Source organism: Quercus lobata, chromosome 4 (assembly GCF_001633185.2).
Source record: "Quercus lobata isolate SW786 chromosome 4, ValleyOak3.0 Primary Assembly, whole genome shotgun sequence".
In the NCBI taxonomy this organism is placed as follows: domain Eukaryota; kingdom Viridiplantae; phylum Streptophyta; class Magnoliopsida; order Fagales; family Fagaceae; genus Quercus; species Quercus lobata.
The window spans coordinates 47,409,815-47,430,088 of NC_044907.1; the positions used below are offsets into that span (position 1 = coordinate 47,409,815).

At 36.3% G+C, this 20,274-nt stretch overlaps 1 protein-coding gene across 1 annotated transcript in view; it reads right to left on the reverse strand.

Moving 5' to 3' along the window:
* Positions 1–667: 667 nt before the first annotated feature.
* Positions 668–20,274, reverse strand: part of LOC115985351 — a 44,505-nt gene continuing 24,898 nt past the window's right edge. The window contains exons 7-9 of the mRNA XM_031108298.1: positions 3,992–4,422; positions 908–1,054; positions 668–750 (exon numbers count right to left, since the gene is read on the reverse strand). Of these exons, the coding sequence (XP_030964158.1) occupies positions 745–750; positions 908–1,054; positions 3,992–4,422 (584 nt within the window). The 3' untranslated portion in view covers positions 668–744. The remainder of the gene's footprint in view (positions 751–907; positions 1,055–3,991; positions 4,423–20,274) is intronic.

Sequence of the window (20,274 nt, forward strand, 5' to 3'; positions counted from 1 at the left end):
AACTATTGCATTATTGAAAAATACCTCTTAAAATTGAAAATAGTAGCAAATCAAATTCAACCATAAGCAACATATGATATCAAAGATTCCTTTTATATAAATAAATAAAATAGTTATTAGATGATGGACATTGAAAACCTTGTAACCTAGGTAAAGTCTTAATGTTGAGGGGGTAATCTATTGAAATATTAGGCATTATTCTATCCTTCCCCAAAGTAACTAAAAGAATAAATGTCAAAGAATAGCAACATAGATGCATGATTTATATAATAGACTTATAATATGTCCAAAACCAACAAATAAAAAAGTATGCAATTGGAGCTAAACATTCAACAGTTAGCTTCCAAGAAAAAAAGAAAAACGAAAGAAAAACTTCATCTTTGGTTGGAATATGCCAATTATTAACAGGACACCAGTACATCATATAGCACAATTGATGAATATATTAAAACCAACGCTTCATTTTTCTATCGAAGATGCTAGGTCCGTAAGTTGAAATGGCCATGGCAACAAGAAGAGGGAATTGCATCAATACAAAGAGGGTGACAGGAATACTAGCCAAACAAATGACAGGTTTGAAAATCCATGATTGTTCATGTAGCATAAGAAAAAGAGCAGCAGAAAAGGCTATCATCATGGCTGCAATAGAGAAGAAAAGGGTGGAAAGGCCTATTATCATCTTTCTAGGCAAGGACTCAAGGAAATCTTCTTCTGCATAACGAGATGTGAGGATTCCCAGAAACATCAAGACTGAAGTTGAGGAAGAAAAAAGTGAGAGAGCATCGGATACTATAAAGACCATAAATAATTTTTTATTTAAGAAAATTGGGAAGCCATTATTTTGGTCGTTACCACCTGGAACGGTAAATACTGCGGCAAACATTATGGTAACAATTAGAGCACCCACCACAGTACAAGACGTTGCTGTGTCCTTCATCCATTGCTCTCCATCTTTCCTCATGTCCTTGTGGTTTTTAGTAAACAATTCTTGAGGAGTCAAACTCTCTTTGTTTAATTTTACATGAACCCTGGGAGGGACAATGCTCTCCACCTCCTACATTTGTTAAAAAAAGTCTTAGAAGCCAAAATAGCACAACATTAAAAAAGACAGAATTTTAAGAAAAGTAAATATTAACATTAATATTTAATAGTTTCATAAATAAATATCATTAACTATAATTTATATATATACACACACACTATAAAATCGAAACCTTTGATTTTTTGTTGACCTCATAATATGTTGACATGTAAGTTTTGCAACTTTCACAATTTTCCACATCAGCATCAATATTTTAATTAATTTTTTAAGATTTACTTTTAGTAGTACTCAATACTTTTGTTATATACTTTCTTCGTGTTTTAAGTTTGAAGCCCTTCCCTTCTTCTCACTCTCTCTTCCTTCCCTTCTTCTATCGTCAATGATAAAAATGATTATTCATCCTTTAAAAAGGAATTAAAAAAGTTACTATACAGTCTAACTTATCATTGTAAAACTCAAATTTGGACTTCAAAGTTTGATTGCTTTGGGCATTGATTTTTAATTTAGCTTAAAAGTAAGGATAAAAAGCAAATTGCATTTTCTAAGTTTGACTAAAATTCATTTCATGCCTTTAACTTTACTTTCGTTCAATTAAGTCCTTTAAGTTTCAAATTTATTCAATTAAGGTCTTTCATCCAATTCGTTAAAAATTTACTTTTAAGCATGCAATTAACTAATGAACGTAGCAAGGATTTTTTGATAAAAAATTTCTCCCATAAAAAATCTATAAAATATTTTAATTAATTTTATAGATTATTTTCCTGAGAGAAGAATAATTTTTTAATGGAAAATTTTTAACGAAATTGGATGGAATGCTCGAATTGAATAAATTTAAAACTTAAATGACTCAATTGAATGAAAGTGAAGTTAAAGGACTGAAATTTATTTCAGTCAAACTTAGAGGGCACAGTTTGCATTTTAACCTATATTAAGCCTAAATTTAAAATTTGACGTATAAATCATTACCTAGGTTGGATTAGGTCATTCCCGCTACTTAAGGATTAGCAATAGACTCCTACTCAAAATATTTTAATATAAGAAAATTTCTACTTTCTTTTTTGTTTATTTATTTTTAGTATCTAGTTGGTACTACTTTTTTTTTTTTAATTAGTTGGTACTACTATTTGAAAGTAGGGCTATAAAGGCGCAAGCTGAGCTTTATAGAGTATTGAATGTTCAAGCTCAGCTTGGCAACAAATATAAAATATTCAAACTTGGCTTAGGGATTAGCAACAGACTCTTACTAATTTTATTTATAAGAAAATTTCTCTTTATTTTTTGTTTTTTGTTTTTGTTTTAGTATTTAGTTGGTACTTTTTTTTTTTTTTAATTAGTTGGTACTACTATTTGAAAGTAGGGTTGTAAACGCGCAAGTTGCACTTTCTTGAATATTGAATGTTCAAGCTCAGCTTGACAAAAAATATGAAATATTAAAACTTGGCTTGAGCTTGAAACAAGCCTACAAACAATGTTTGTGCTTGAGCTCATCAAAAAATCCAAAAGTTTAAGCTAGGCTTGGTTTGGCTTGATTCATTAATCAAACCGAGCTTAAGCTTAAACTCAAGCTTTTGAGATCGTGATCCAATACAAGTATATTATCAGACCAATATTAAGCATATTATTAAGCCCTTTTTGACTTGGACGATGGTCTCAACTTCAAATTAATTAAAGACTTAGTAAGATATGAGTTAATTAATAATCTCATAATTAAAGAAATTTTGGGGGCTTTCTCTACTTGTGGGCCTTAGACAATTGCCTAAGTTGCTTATAACTTCATCCGACCTTCTTTTCATAATATAATAATCATAGGGGGAGGGGACGGGGTGGGGGGGTTGTTCACTTAGGAGTTGAGACTAACAAATGTTTTACACTTGCCCTAATGGTTTAGTGACTGGATTTACTTCTCACTTTGGGCCTATTAAATGAGTGTAATACAATTGCCAATCTCAACTCCCCCCCCACCCCCCGGAAAAAAAAGTTATTCCATCACCAAAACCTCCAAGATGATGAAGTTATCCTTAAAATTTTCAAAATCACCAAATACCCTTTTAACTTTCAAAATAATCAAAATACCCGTAAAACCTTTAAATGATCTAAATATCCCCTTAAAATCTCCAAAATGACATAATTCCTCTAAATTTTCCACAATTATTTGATTACCATCTTAAAACCTTCAACATAACCAAAATACTCTTAAAACCACTAACATGATGAGAAAAAAAAAAAAAATGTACCCATTGAAATCCTTTAGAATAAGACCTATAATATGACCTATAAAATGACAAACATACCTCTAATATCTTCAAAATAACCAAATATTAATAATAATAATAATAATAACATCCAAAATAATGAAAGTAACTTACAAAATATGACCAAAATATTCTTGAAGCCTTCAAATGGCCAAAAAATACCTTCAAAAACCTCTAAAATCACTTAAATGCCCCTACAAAAAAAAAAAAAAAAAAAAAAAAAAAAAAAAAAAAAAAAAAAAAAAAACGTAAAGACCATTGAATGAAAAAAATGCCTCATGAAATCTTCAAAATGATCACGCTATTCCTCAAAATTTAAAGAATCGCCCACAATATTTTAAAATGGACAAAGTTTAGCTACAAAATTAGTTATTGCCTAAGAGTACAACCTTTCTCAATTTTTTTTAAATTTTTTATTAGAGGTTAATTTTAACAAATCCACCATTGGATTACACATTCTTCTTATATTCTCCTTGGTTGAAATTTTTTTAGAAAATTAAATATCGATAGCTATGTCATCAGTAAATTATTTTAATTGCAATTTTTTGTAGTTTAAAATTATATATAAAATATAAATTTAAGTTTATATACATTTTGTAGCCTACTGTTACTGCTTGATTAAAGACTCTAATAGTTGTTTGAGTGAGCATAAAGCCAATATTTAAAAGACCGAGAAATTAAAAGTGAGAGAGATAACCTTAAACCATTGTAGTTCTCTTTGCATCTGCAAAGCTGCACCTGCGATGTCATTAAGTGAAGTAGAAGGTGCTAACATCCCTGCCATATGTAATAAGTTATTGCCGTAGAAGTCATCTGCAGAACTTGTCAAAGAGCTTTTCATATCAAGACCATAGATAAGGCTAAAGATTTTGGCATGACGATATTGGACTGCAACCGAAAAAATGCTGGTTGATTTTTCATCATGGGTCCACACAAGATCTGGATCCGCTTTCACAATATCAACAACAAACTCAAAAATCCCTTCCTTCATTGCACGGAGGGTGGCTACATAAACCCTACCAGTCGTTCTTTGTTGAGTATTTGAAATCAATATCTGGTCCTTCATGCGACTGAGGAGTTCACGGGATAGGAAATGGGCCAACTTCATTTCATATAGATGCTCGATTCCTTGGTTAATAATCAAAACATTGACAATTTAACTAGATGAACATATATTTATTAAAAAAAAAAAAAAAAAACTTACAATCTCTTTTTCTTGTAAAGTTGTAATTATCTAAGCTACCTTAAAGATTAGCGTACTCCATTTAAGGTGGGCTTGAGATTAATATCTGAAAGTCTCATTTACTTGTCTCCTTCATTTAATTGGTAAAAAAGAAAACAATTTCGGATGGCCATGGACTTAGTTTAATAGTGTAAAGAAGTGAGTTACCATGTGTGCTTATAATAAAAAACAAAATTACCTAATAAGTTAGGGCCTGATTGGTAAGAGTATTTAAATATAGCTTTTTGTTTTGCAATTCATAAAATGATGGGTCCCACACTTGAATTTATTATTTGGCTAATATTTTTCTGAATAATATAGTTTTCAAAAAACTGTATGATATTTTCTTGATTTAGAACAAGATTTTGAAAATAGTTAAGGGGGTGTTTTCAGGATACAAAAAGAATTCTTACCCTTCAAATTTAAAAATTATAATTATTAAAAAAAAAAAAAAAAGTACATGATGAGTTCCATTCCCTTATCATTATCCACAAAAAGAAGAAGTAATCTACAGATTCTACACGTTACTTTTTGTAATTTTTTTTTTTAAACCTCAAAAATATAAATGGTCTCCCAAACAATTATTTTTTGTTTTTATTATTTTGAAAATTGTTCTAAAAAGTTGGAGACAAACACATAAAATATAAAAACTATTATCTGAAAACTAGTTTTAAGTTTAATTTTTTGAAAATTGATTTTATACTATTTTGAAAACAAAAACAAAAAAACAAAACAAAACAAAACAAAAAAAATCCTTTACCAATCAGGCCTTTAAGAGTATCATTTTTGAGGTGAGCTTTAACAAAATATCTATAAATTCTATCTACTTGTATTCTTCATTGTCATTACGTGAGAAAAAGCAAGTGAAAATATAAAAAAAAAAAAAATTAAAAAATTGGAGGGGTATGTAATAAAGAACCAATTGATATTTTTAAAATGGGAGGAAATGTAAATTTAAAAGAACCAATTGGAGGGAATGTAATGTGAAATTTTTAAATGTAAAAAGATAGAAATATGAAAGTTGAAACAGTAAATTTTAAGTTTCGATTATGACTAGAATGTAACTTTAAAAAACAAAAACAATTTTAAAATAGTTATTTAAGAAAATATGTTTGTTCCCAATTTCCCATTATGAACCAATTTTTTAATAAAAAAATAAACGAGCCAAAAAAAATTAAAAATTAGTTATATTTTTCTTAGTTTTTCTTTTTGGAATAAAGTTATATTATTCTCTCTCTCTCTTTTTTATTTATTTTTTATTTTTTTATTTTTTATGGGAAGATTGTAACTTTATTAAGAAGATACATTCAATACATCTTGAGCTAAAGCCGACTTAATTAGCATTGGATTTTCCTCTATCTAAGTTACATAGTTATCACTATTTAAAACTTCTTTGACATAACTTGCGAAAATGTATGTTAACCTATTACCTTTTCGTATCACATGAGAAACTTTACTGACCTAAAACCTTGAAGCCTTTGAGATGCTCCAGTTAAGATATTTGATACAGCCACCGGTGGAGAGCCCAACCCCATAAGAGCATCAAAGACAATTTTTGAATCTCCTTCAAAAATCACATCCCTTATACCCATATCCCAAGCAAAAGTAACGCCCTCCTCCATTGCCTTGGCCTCTTATCTCTGAGGGTCCCAATGGCTGGTGGACTATTTTGCTTAGTGCTACCGTAACCCTCCTAAAATGGTCTCTAATCACCACCTCGACACTAGCCTACTGACTCTGAGCAAAAACCGCACCGTCCACATTAACCTTATAATTCGGAGCTAGAGGCAATGTCTGTGGAATAGTATGGTTTGCTGTTTGAAATTAATTTAGCAAAAATTGAGCTAACTGGGCCACCTCTTCTGCAGATTGTCGAGAGTGACCATGTCTTACGACATTTCTATTAAACCACATACACCAAGCTATCATTAGAAGCATCTCCAAAATGTCATTGCCAACATGTTCAACAAAGATCAAATAGCACACTAAATCCATGAACTCCAAATACCATACCCCCTGTGTATCAAAACTATTCCCTGAAAGTAGCCACACTGCACGAGCTTTCTCGCATTCCTAAAGAATATGTCTAGTAGATTCTATACCCAATCCACAAGCTTCACATACATTTGGCATAAGTTTTCTTTTATGGGAAGTATATTTTGGTACGCTCTCCAGGCAAAAGACTTCACCTTATTCGGCATGTTCAAGCTCCAATTGTTTCTCCAAAATTCTGTGTGTATCACCATTTGAAGGTTCACCCACCCCGCTATTCATGGCTTTATCCAAAGCAATTTTATAAACACTGCGAACCGTGAATTTCCCTTTTGGAGTGTATGCCCACACTAGCCGGTCTCGTGGCAGACAGGAACTTAAAGGTATGCTTAGAATGGATTGGACATCGAGTTGGAGAAAAACTTGCCTCACCAAATCTGTTTGCCATTCACTCTTCAGGGGATCAATGAGGTCACTAACTCTGGAAAGTTCAAAGGTATTATTTGGTGGAGAGATCACTTTAAAAGTGGATGGTTTAGGTAACCATTTATTAGTCCAAATGCCAACCGATGCTCCATTCCCCACCTACCACCTACAACCTTGTTTGACAATTTTTTGCATTGCCATTATGCTCCTCCAAGCAAAAGAAGGTCGAGATCCCAGTGTTAGAACATGTGTTTCACTAGTTAGGAACATATGTCACTATTTTATATAATTGGCTTATCCTTTGACAAAACGCACTTTACTTGTATTTGGGTAGATTTAGGATGTGTTTAAATACTTCAAGAAACCATGTTTCAAGATCAAGTGTTGAAGCCTTCAAGTCTGTCCAAGAAAACAAGCTGATAGTGCAAATTCATTAAAACTTGACAGTTGCATCTATCGAGTTTAAGAAAGCTGTTCAAGCCCCATGTGCTCGACACCTGCTCAACAGCAGCTCGACACCTCCTATCTGTCGAGGTTTAAGAATTTCAGAATTTTGATATGATTTTCTTGGGATTCGTGAATATGTCTTTGAGCTTTCTTTTCTCCTAACCCTAGATATATAAAATGATTGTTTTAAGGGCCGTTAAACAGTTCACAAGTTGCACTAGCATTGAGCAAACTCTATTCAAGAAAATTGTGATCGGAAACGAAGTTCTTGCCCTAGTTCATCTCTTTCTTTTGAAGAAGTTGTGTATGTGCACCGTAGGGTTTTGTGACCAAGCATCTTCTTGATCTTCATCGTGTGGATGATTGAAGAACTTTGCAGCCAACAACCATCTTAGTTGGTGATTGAAGTCGCGTACTGGGATCCGCGCAATTGGTTAGTCACATACTTGTGAGCCGTGCATCAGAAAGGGGAACTGTTACTACAGAACAAGTCCAATTGGGTATTGGGTAAGGGTTCAACTGTAGGTTGGTAAGGTACTTGGGATTCCTTTACTTGAAACCTCTTGTTGTGATAATAGTGGAGTTTCAGGAGTGGTAACCTGAAAATCACCCGGTGGGGTTTTTGCTGTTAGGTTTTCCCATTCGTAAACAAATCACCGTGTTATTTATTTTTCGCTGCATAATTAGTTTATGGGTGATTTGTTTGTGCTACCACGCGTTTGCATGATAAATTGATTAATTAATAACTTGACTAATTAATTAATTAATTTCTATCACAATGGGTCATTCAGTTTGTGGCCTATCAAGTGGTATTAGAGCAGGCACACTCTGATTAGGGTTTAATCTCTGCTGTGTTGATCCATTGACCCCTGTTGTCATGGCTGTAACCGGCTTGAAGAGATCTTTGTTTTCAAATACATCTTATTTTTCTAATCTCTTTTTGGTTGAGTGTTTCAGAAAATACAAGTCTAAAAGTTATTTAAATTCTCTTATGATGACTATTGAAAAAGATCTCAGTTTGGCTAAGAAGATACTAGACTATCTCAGAATGAAAATGTACAAAGGAGTTCGTCTGAGAAGAGTGAAAGTTAAAGGCTTAGATCAAAAAAGGCAAATGAGAGAAAGCACCATTCCCACTGATCTGTCATCTAAACATGAAGTGTGTTTTATGATAAAATCCGCATTTAAAGTTATGGACACATGTTTGTGGTACCTCGACAGCGGTTGCTCAAGACACATGGCTGGAGACCAATCTCTCTTCAAGACTTTCAAGTCTAAAAAAGGTGGCAATGTCACTTCTGGTGATAGGAGCAAATCTCAAATTAAAGGAAAGGGAATTATTTCTCCACCTGGACTGCCAGACATTGCAAATGTCCTCTATGTAGAAGGTCTAAGGGTGAACCTGTTAAGCATAAGTCAGATATGTGATTAAGACTTCATGGTACTATTCTCAAAGGGAAAATGTCTTGTTATGGATGAGTCTGGAAAGAACCTTATAAGCAGTGTTTGCACTTTAGAGAACTGTTATGGATTGGTTCCTAATGCTGATATTATGTACAATAGCATTCGTTTGCCAAATGAAGATTTATGGCATCAATGAATGGGACATGCTAGTTACAAACATCTTTCTATTGTATCTAAGCATGACTCAGTCTTGGGAATACCAAAACTTAGTAGAATGAGCAATGTGTTGTGTGGACCATGTCAACTTCGGAAACAAACAAAAGCTAAGCATCCAAGCACTTAGACATCAGCTACATCTAGGCCATTGGAGCTTCTACATTTGGATCTTATGGGTCCAACTAGAACCGAGTCTCTTGGTGGAAAGAGATACATCATGGTTGTGGTAGACGATTTCACTAGGTACACTTGGGTCATTCTCTTACGATCCAAGTCTGATGCTCCTGAGCACATTGAAGCTTTATGCACAAGATTGCAGAATGAGAAGAACCTGAAGATTGATCGAATTCGAAGTGACCATGGTAAAGAATTCGAGAACTCATATATGGAGTCCTTTTGCCAAAGATCAAGTATATCTCAAGAATTCTTTGCTCCTATTACTCCTCAGCAGAATGGTGTGGTAGAAAGGAAGAACATAGTTATTCAGGAGATGGCCAGAGCCATGTTATACAACAAGGATTTACCCAGAAACTTGTGGGGAGAAGCCGTTAACACTGCTTGTCATACGGTTAACAGGGTGTACTCTATTGTATCTAAGCATGACTCAGTCTTGGGAATACCAAAACTTAGTAGAATGAGCAATGTGTTGTGTGGACCATGTCAACTTGGGAAACAAACAAAAGCTAAGCATCCAAGCACTTAGACATCAGCTACATCTAGGCCATTGGAGCTTCTACATTTGGATCTTAGGGGTCCAACTAGAACCGAGTCTCTTGGTGGTAAGAGATACATCATGGTTGTGGTAGACGATTTCACTAGGTACACTTGGGTCATTCTCTTACGATCCAAGTCTGATGCTCCTGAGCACATTGAAGCTTTATGCACAAGATTGCAGAATGAGAAGAACCTGAAGATTGATCGAATTCAAAGTGACCATGGTAAAGAATTCGAGAACTCATATATGGAGTCCTTTTGCCAAAGATCAAGTATATCTCAAGAATTCTTTGCTCCTATTACTCCTCAGCAGAATGGTGTGGTAGAAAGGAAGAACATAGTTATTCAGGAGATGGCCAGAGCCATGTTATACAACAAGGATTTACCCAGAAACTTGTGGGGAGAAGCCGTTAACACTGCTTGTCATACGGTTAACAGGGTGTACTTCAGACCCAGTACCAAGAAGACTCCATATGAGTTATGGAAAGGAAGGAAGCCGAATGTGAAGTACTTGAGGATCTTTGGAAGCACCTGTTTCATACTCAAGGATAGAGAGAATGTGGGAAAGTTTGACTTTAGGAGTGATGAAGGTATATTTTTGGGCTGCTCCTCCACAAGCAAGGCTAATAGGGTATACAACAAGAGAACTATGAAGGTAATGAAGACAGTGAATGTTGTTACTGATGAGTCTTCAGATTCTAGTTCTCAGAAAGGTATTGAGGAGTTACCCAAACAAATTCTTCCTCCTGAGCCTAACGGAGTTCAAGAACTTATTAAACAAGAACCTACATCTCCAAGTGCTCCTAGTACTCCCGGTGTTTTGGAAGATTCTGTAGACATACCCACTTCACCAGATTCCGAGTCTCATAAAGAGAAAAGACCTTCATCCAGGGTTAAATTAAATCATCCTCCGGAAGTTATTGTGGGAAATATGAATGAACTCACATTAAGGAAACGAACTGTTGATAAATGTGTTGCTAACTTTGTGTCTTATTCTTGTTATCTATCACAAGTTGAACCCACAAAAGTTGAGGAATCTCTTCAGGATGAAAGTTGGGTCGAAGCAATGCATGATGAACTTCTTCAGTTTTAGAGGAATGATGTTTGGACCTTGGTACCTAGACCGGAGGGTGAACACATCATTGGTACAAAGTGGATATTTCACAATAAGACTGATGAGGAGGGCAATGTGATCCGCAACAAGGCTCGGCTTGTAGCTCAAGGATACTCACAAATGGAAGGAGTAGACTATGATGAAACATTTGCTCTAGTTGCCCGTATGGAGTCCATCAGAATTCTCCTTGCATTGGCTTGCCAATTAAAGTTCAAGCTTTATCAAATGGATGTAAAGACTGCTTTCTTAAATTGATTGCTCAAAGAAGACATTTATGTGGCTCAACCAAAAGGATTTATTGATCCACACTTTCCAGATCATGCACTGTACCTCAAGAAGGCACTTTATGGGTTAAAGCAAGCCCCCAGAGCTTGGTATGATCGGCTTACACAACACTTGGTGTCACATAAGTTCATAAGAGGAAAGACTGATCAGACTCTCTTCATCAAAAGAGAAGATGGCGAGCTAGTAGTTGCTCAAGTCTATGTTGATGACATCATCTTTGGATTAACTAAGGATGAACTTGCTCATGGTTTCTCAAAACTCATGCAGGCCGAGTTCGAGATGAGCATGATTGGAGAGTTAACTCACTTCCTTGGGTTGCAGATTCGTTAACAAGATTCAGGTATATTCCTATCTCAATCTAAATATGCTAAGAATCTTGTGAAAAAGTTTGATTTAGAATCTGCTAGTTCTGTTAGAACCCCTATGAGCCCAAATGTTAAACTCACTGTTGACTTGTTAGGTAAAAGTGTTGATCCATCTCTATATAGAAGTATGATAGGTAGTCTTCTTTACCTTATTGTTTACCAAACCTCTTGACAGTAAACGCTTCGAATTCCTTCGTCTAAACATTGGTGTTATCTCCATGGGATGATCTTCTTCTCTTTTTCTTTCTTCCTCATGCATTTGCATCTAGTTTTTATGCTTTGGTTGTTTAACATGTTTTTGTTTGGTTATTTTTCAGTTTTGCTTTGTTTTGTTTTTCATATAAAAAAAAATTTTGAAAAATCAAAAAAATACAAAAATAGTGTGTGTGTTTTGTGTACATTGGTACTTGTGTACCTTGGATAGCCATTGAAACAAAGTTTTCTAAACTTTGTATCTTTTGTAACTTAGATGAGCATCTTTATGCACAACTAAGCAAGTAAGCTTTGTGGCTCTTGTTAGTGATGAGTAAGATTAAGTTATCTCTTGTACTTAACACTCGTATCACTCTTTTTGACGGGAATGACTAAAAAATCCTAAGAGAAAGGCATTAATAACCATCTCACCATTGTTGCCCGCCAATCATAATATGACACATGTATGCTTCGGCATAGCAAAAGTGCAGTGTCAATAACATTTGTATGCTTAGGCATAGCAAAATTGGAATGTCAAATATCATTGGGTATTTCTTTTCTCTCTCTAATATGCCAATGCATGATATGCTTAAAAGAAAAAATATGCAAAGAAAAATCAAAAGTACAAAGATCAAAAATGCTTTAAAAATGATTGCAAGTGTGTATTCTAGGAGATGTGGGAGTTATAGGATGTACCTAGAAGGTGATAGTCCCCATCAAGCAATTATGATTGTGTGTAAGTTAAAGTGATTTTCTCATATCTCAAATCGTCATAACATGTATATACTTATGCAATCTTATGATGTTTTTCACATACAACACGCAATATTCTTTGCTACTCTTGATACATGTGCAGGTACAATATGATTTAGCCATCACAAGGTTTTACATGTGTTAATGTATGCTCACTAAACTGTATTGACTTGTTTTTGAAATATAAAACTGGTTAGACTTGTTTAATGTGTGTGTGTGTGTTTTTAAAGATCCATGTGCTTAAAATTATTATTGAGAGATGATTTTGAGAGCTTAATATGTTGATTGGATCATTGGTTGAGTTGCATGTTGGATTGCATTCATGTTTGTGTTTTTCACATCTCGAAAAACTGCTTTTAAAAGCTAGCTCGACACCTCCTCGATACGTCCTCAATACCTTGCTGTCTATCGAGCTTCTTCAGCTTTTTCTTATCGCAATCCTGACAGCTTCTCAACACCTGGTGGATCGATCGAGAAAGTTCCTGCCTCCTCGATAGCTTCTCGACACCTAGTGGATCGATTGAGCTTTCGTTCTTGTATCTGATGATTTGTTCCTCTACACCTCCTCAATATCTGTATTTGTCAAAGACCATTTTCTCGATACCTTCCTCGACAGATGTCTTGACACCTCTCGACAACTTCATCTATCGAAATTTATTGAGGCACTATTTATTCCTCCTCGTGCGATCTGAGCCTTATTTCATTCGATCTCTCTCTCGATAGATCTCTATTTTCTCTCCCAAACTATCTCATTTCACTCCAATCTTTGTTCCTCAAGGTTTCTTCAAGCTTTTTCAAGTTTTTCTTCTCTTGGTAAGCTTCTAATCTTTTCATATTCATGTATTTCATGTTTTGAAACCTAGGTTTTGGGGTTTTTCAAAATTGATGGGTTATTATTGAAATTTTGGGATGGGTTCAATTAAATGAGTTTAAAACCTCATACATTGCATCACATTAGCATTATAATAGTATTGTCATGCATTTAGATGTGTGCTATCTGTTTGTGTGCTGATAGGTTTGGATTGGACTGAGCCCATGATGAAATTTCTTTTGCATGTCACATGTTCATGCATTTCCCATGCATATGTACTCTCTTTTCAATATACTGGTTATATTTTTTTTGCTTGGGACTTTTCTGATTGTCTTTTCTTTCTCTCTCTCGCTCTTTCTGTTTACGTTATTCGTGTCTATGGCAGCTAAGCGTAAATCTACTCCAACTTGGAACCCTCTTCGTTCCGGAGCTTCTTCATCTTCTAATTCTACTTCTCTCTCTCTTCAGTTCTGTGATGATGATGCCTACAAGGCATTCTCAGAGAACTTTTCTAGACGAGGTGTTCATTCGGAACGCTAAGTCATTTTGGCGGACTTCGTCGACACTGACCTTCCCACTGTCATTCACAGTTGGGAATAGGAGTCACTGTGTGACGTCCCGGTCACTTGTCCTCTCATGCTTATCTAGGAGTTTTACTCTAACATGCACAAGATTGATCGTTTAGTACCTCTTTTCTTCACTCGCGTTCGAGGTACGCGCATTCCTATCACACCGCAACTTGTTGTGGATGTGTTTCGGGTCCCTAGGATAGAGTTTCCTGACTATCCTAGTTGTGAGTGTCTGAGGACTGTGTCCAAGGATGAGCTCATGTCTGCTTTCTGTGAGCGCCCTTCTGTTTGGGGTGAGCGTCAGTTTACACCATGTAGACCTTTTGCTAAAGGTCCTAGATTCATGAACATGGTGATGACCTTTGTTTTGCATCCACTCTCTCACTACAACTCTATCACAAAGCCTCGTGCTCGATTTTTGCTATCTCTTCTTGAGCATCTTACTATAGACTTCCCTTCTCATTTCATTCTTTCTATTATCGATGTTCATTTAGATTCGGCGTCCCATGATAAGCTCATCTTTCCTTCCGCTATCACGAGGATCCTACGCCACTTTTCTGTTCCTTTTCCCTCTTTCGACCATTTCACCTTCATGTGTGCCATAGATTACGCTACCGTTAAACATAGTGAGGCCTAGTTTCGATCGAGGCAATCGGATTCAGCAGTTCCTCCCTCCCGTTCAACTCCATCCCGTTATGCTCCATCCACATCCGCTCCTTCCTCTTCTTCGGATGATGTGACTTTAAGAGACATCATGGCGCAGTTGCAGTGCATGTATGCTCGCCTAGATACACTCTCTACGAAGTTGTATCAGGTGAACGTTCGTGTAGGTCGTATTGCACGGCGACAGGCGTCCATGGGTGGTTTTGCTTCTGAGGCTTCACCTCCACCACCTCCTCCCGTGGCTTCTGTTTCTGAGGATGAGGATGATGATAATGGTGATGACGATGATGCTTCAGATGATGCTGATGGAGATGCTAGCTCTACCGATGAGATGTCTACTTGACACTCTTACCCCGTGTCACTCGTGACAAAAAGGGGGAGTAGTTTTGGTTGGATATGAGAGTAGTCATTCTTGGGGGGAGAGTTAGTATAGGACCATTTTGTTAGGGGGAGTGTTGATATATTCTGAGGGATGTAGTGAAGATATTATGTATGTTTTTGTTTCTTTTCATTCCTTTTTAGATACATTATTCTTGTACATGAGGTCTTGTGACCATTTATAGACATACATTGTACTTATCTCCTTATTTATGTTGATGTATGTTTTTCTTTCACCTACCCCTTCATGTGTTGTTTCTTTTCTCCCTTTATACACATGCTTCTTAATACTTGTATGCAATCTATTATTTCTGTTTCACACAAAGATGCCTTGATGAGTTTTGTTTAAAGTGTTTCAGAAATACAGGTTGTCAAAGTCTACTTGCCATAAACTCTCTTCTTGCAAAGTTTTTCAAGAGTTTGTGTTAGGATAGATTTTATTGTATTCAACAAGTGAATATGAGTTGAGTGATTTAAGACTTCTCTCATATGTTCATTTGTTTGTTGTGATTTTGTCATAAATTACCAAAGGAGGAGATTGTTAGGACATATGTGTTTCACTAGTTAGGAACATATGTCACTATTTTATGTAATTGGCTTATCCTTTGACAAAACGCACTTTACTTGTATTTGGGTAGATTTAGGATGTGTTTAAATACTTCAAGAAACCATGTTTCAAGTGTTGAAGCCTTCAAGTCTATCCAAGAAAACAAGCTGATAGTGCAAATTCATTAAAACTCAACAGCTGCATCTATCGAGCTTAAGAAAGCTGTTCAAGCCTCGTGTGCTCGACACCTGCTCGACAGCTGCTCGACACCTCCTATCTATCGAGGTTTAAGAATTTTAGAATTCTGATCTGATTTTTTTGGGATCCGTGAATATGTCTTTGAGCTTTCTTTCCTCCTATCCTAGACATATAAAAGGATTGTTTTAAGGGCTGTCAAACAATTCATAAGTTGCACTAGCATTGAGCAAACACTGTTCAAGCAAATTGTGATCAAAGACGAAGTTCTTGCCCTAGTTCATCTCTTTCTCTTGAAGAAGTTGCTGTGTATGTGCACTGTAGGGTTTTGTGACCAAGTATCTTCTTGATCTTCATCGTGTGGATGAACTGAAGAACTTTGCAGCCAACAACCTTCTTAGTTGGTGATTGAAGTCGCATACTGGGATCCGCGCAATTGGTTAGTCATGTACTTGGGAGCTGTGCATCAGAAAAGGGAACTGTTACTACAGAACAAGTCCAATTGGGTATTGGGATAAGGGTTTAACTGTAGGTTGGTAATGTACTTGGGATTCCTTTACTTGTAACCGCTTGTTGTGATAATAGTGGAGTTTCGGGAGTGGTGACTTGAAAATCACCTGGTAGGGTTTTTACCGTTAGGTTTTCCCCATTCGTAAACAAATCACTGTGTTATTTATTTTCCGCCGCATAATTAATTTATTGGTGATTTGTTTGTGCTGCCACGCGTTTGCATATAAATTGATTAATTAATAACTTGGCTAATTAATTAATTAATTAATTTATATCACAATGGGTCATTCAGTTTGTGGCCTATCACCTAGTACAGCCCCAAGGAAGTTACTATCCCAGTGCAGCCCTAGTGATGACGTATTTGTCTAAAGTTGCCACCCCTGTTTGGCTAAAAGTGCAAAATTAAAAACTTTAAGATCATGAAAGCCTAAGCCACCCTCCTACTTCGGTGTACAAACCTTATCCCAACTAAGCCATGTCATCTTAGTTTTACCATCCATTTGCCCCCACCAAAAATTTCGAACCATGCCTATCATCTCATCATATAGAGTATTTGGAATTTTAAAAACACTCATAGTGTATATGGGTATTGCTTGGGTCACTGCCTTGATAAAAATCTCCTTCCCCGCATGCGATAACATCTTCTCTTTCCACCTCGAAAGTTTATTATCCAACCTCTCTTTTAGTTGCCGAAAAGTGTTGCACTTTGATTTTCCCACTAGAGAAGGAAGACCTAGATAAGTCTCATGCTGATGTATTACTTTTGCTCCAAAAAATTCTTTGATGTGGTCTTGAATATCCTATGGTGTATTTCTATTGAAAAATAAGGAAGTCTTTTCCCGATTTAACTGTTGGCTAGAAGCTTGTTCATAGGTTTCTAGAACTCTCTATAAGTTGGAGCATTCTTCCTTTGTGGCTCGACAAAAAATAAGGCTATCATCAGCAAAGAAAAGGTGAGATATTTTAGGACCCCTTTAACATGCAGCTAATCCTTTCAATAAACCATCATCCACTGTTTTCTTGAGAAGAGCTGATAAACCCTCTGCACATATAAGAAATAAATATGGGGAGAAAGGGTCTCCTTGGTGCAAAACCCATGAAGGGATAATGTGGCCTTGGGGCCAGAACCTTAGAAGTTATCCTAGAGACAACATTACTGAGATTGATGGGTCTATATTGGGTGATTTGTGTTGGGTTTTTTTATTTTTGGGATGAGCACTACATGAGTTTCATTGAATTTTGGGGGAATAATACCACGGTTCAGAGAATCAAGGACAATCTGAGTAACACAATTACCAACTAAAGACCAATAGTGTTGATAAAAAAGAGGGGGCATACCATTGGGGCTTGGTGATTTCTTAGGATGCATATACTTCAAAGCCATGACCACCTCAGCAACTTGAAATTCTTGGACTAACCCCTGTTCATACTCTCAGTCACCATGGGTTGGACGACCCCCACTATTGCCGAAGCATTAGTTATTCCATTAAATTTGAAAATATTAGAAAAAGAATCAACCACAATAGTCTTAACCTAACGATCATCTTCCTGCCAAATACCCTTAGCATCACACATTCCCTCGATTGAATTTCTTTGATGCTTTTGCATGAAAAAAAATACTGTTTCGGTCACCCCCCACCGGCCACATATTTCTTCATCGTTGATTCCACATCACTAATTCCTTATCCAACCAATTATTCAATGCACGACGGCCTTCCTCAATTAGCTTTCTATTGTCATTACCTTTACTCTGAAGTTCCAAGCTCTGTAGCTGTTTTTGTAAACCTGGAATCTTACGTTGAACATGGCCAAACTCCATTTTATTCAATGACACAAGCCTATCCCGACAACTATTTAGGCAATTTAAGTAACTATCTAGGCAATTTAACAATGGGAAACCACTTGGTCTATACAGACCCTCCTACCAAGCTTCTTGAACCACTTCATCACACCGTGGTTCTCGGAGCCACATTGCTTCAAATCTAAACAATTTCACAACACCTTGAGGTTGCAATCTGATATGTGGAAACCATAAAGGGAGAAGAAAGTGATCGGATGTGGACATAGCAATATGGTGTAAAGTAGCTCCCCGAAATTTAGCTTGCCATTCATTATTTGCTTAAGCTCGGTCTAACCTAACCCTAATCCACCCCTCCTCACCATTATTTTTTTACCACATGAATGGGGGCCCAACAAAGCCTAGATACTGGAAAGCACAGTGATGTATGACCCTACGAAATCTATCCATCTGTCTGGCTTGTCTAATATTGCCACCTGCCTTCTTAGAAGTACTTGTAATGTCATTAAAGTCTCCAATGCACAATCAAGGGATTTGATTATTATGCTTGAGGGACTCAAGTCCATGTTTCCTCCTTTTTATTGGTCTTAGGATGACCATAAAATCTTGTAAACCTTCACACCTCATCACTATTATCATAGTCAATTAATGCATTAATATACCAATGTAAAAGACCCCAAACATCCACCTTTGACTCCCGTTTCCAAAGTAAAGCTAGGCCTCCACTCGCCCCACCACTAGAAACTGCTAAACCCTGAGTGTAACTCATATTTCAAAAAATTCTTCATTTCTTGTAGTAGCTTCGTCTCCATAAGGAAGACACTATTGGGAGCTTCATCATGCAGGCTCGTTTAAGAGCCCCAACTGTCCAGGGGTTCCCAAGTTCTCAACAATTCCAACTTAAGATACTCATTGGACTCGGTGGTTGCTGCATAGTAGCCATTGCCGATCCTAAATGTTGAGGCATTAGCTTACCCAAAAATTTTGTTTCCTCCTCTATCTTTTGCTTTTTAACCACATCTGTTTCCTTCAATGCACCATCTATTTTCAATTTCCTCTTCTACATTGGGCCCTCAATCTTAGCTTCCATTGTATCTTGTTGTTGTTTAGCTGGAGCCAACCACTTCCACTTCCCTTTCTGTTTGGGCCGAAGTAATGATATCCTTTTTTGTATCCATTAGCACTGTCTTAACATGCCCAGAACCAATTTCTCCTTCACTAGTAACCCTACCCTTTACTTGTGGTTTCGTATATCTTTCCTTTTTTCCTAGAAGTGCCTGAAATTGGAAAAAACCTTCATTTGTGCTTGCCAACATACCAGTATTTCCTCATTTGTTTTCCAAAACTTTACCAGTTTCATTTGTAGTAGGGTCCCTCTCCTTTCCTCTCACATTATCCCTAGAGGTTTCATGGCCAATTGGAGGGAGTTAGCTACATCCATATCAATTTCCTCATGGTGGGCTCGAAAAAGAGTTGGACTTTTTAGAATTTCTCTATTTGTTGGGACATGTGGTGGCTCTATTTCTTCATAAAGTTTACTATCTGTGTTACACTAGGGACACTAGCTTGTGTTTTGGCTCTATTACTTCCATCCAAGATATTAGGACATATGTGTTTCACTTGTTAGGAATATATGTCACTATTTTATGTAATTGGCTAATCCTTTGACAAAACGCACTTTACTTGTAATTAGGTAGATCTAGGATGTGTTTAATACTTCAAGAAACCTTGTTTCAAGATCAAGTGTTAAAGCCATGCAAGTCTGTCTAAGATTCAAGTTGAAAAGTGCAAGTTCATTAAAGTTTGATAGCTAGCTCGACAGCTAGCCATCTATTGAGCTTGAAGACCTGTTCCAGCCCCATGGCTCGACAGCAACTTGACAGATAGGGTATCTATCGAAGTTTATGAAAAACAAAATTTCAGTTCTATTTTGACTCCAATCCGTGATTATGTGTTTAGGCTTTCTTTTCTCACAACCCTAAACATATAAAAGGATTATTTTAAGGGCCGTCAAAGGTGGAACAAGTTGCACAAGTGTTGAGCAAAGTTTGTTCAAGCAAATTGTGATCGGAGACAAAATTTTCCCTAGTTCATCTTTCTTGTGTAGAAGTTACTATGTTTGTACACCGTAGGGTTTTGTGACCAAGCATCTTCTCGATCTTTATCGTTTGGATGAACTGAAGAATTTTGCAGCCAACAAACTTCTCTAGTTGGTGATTGAAGTCACGTACTGGGATCCGCGTAATTGGTTAGTCACGTACTAGGAGTCATGCATCAAAAGGAGAGATTGTCACTACAGAACAAGTCCAATTGGGTATTGGGGTAAGTGTTCAACTGTAGGTTGGTATAAGGTACTAGGATTCCTTTACTTGTAACCGC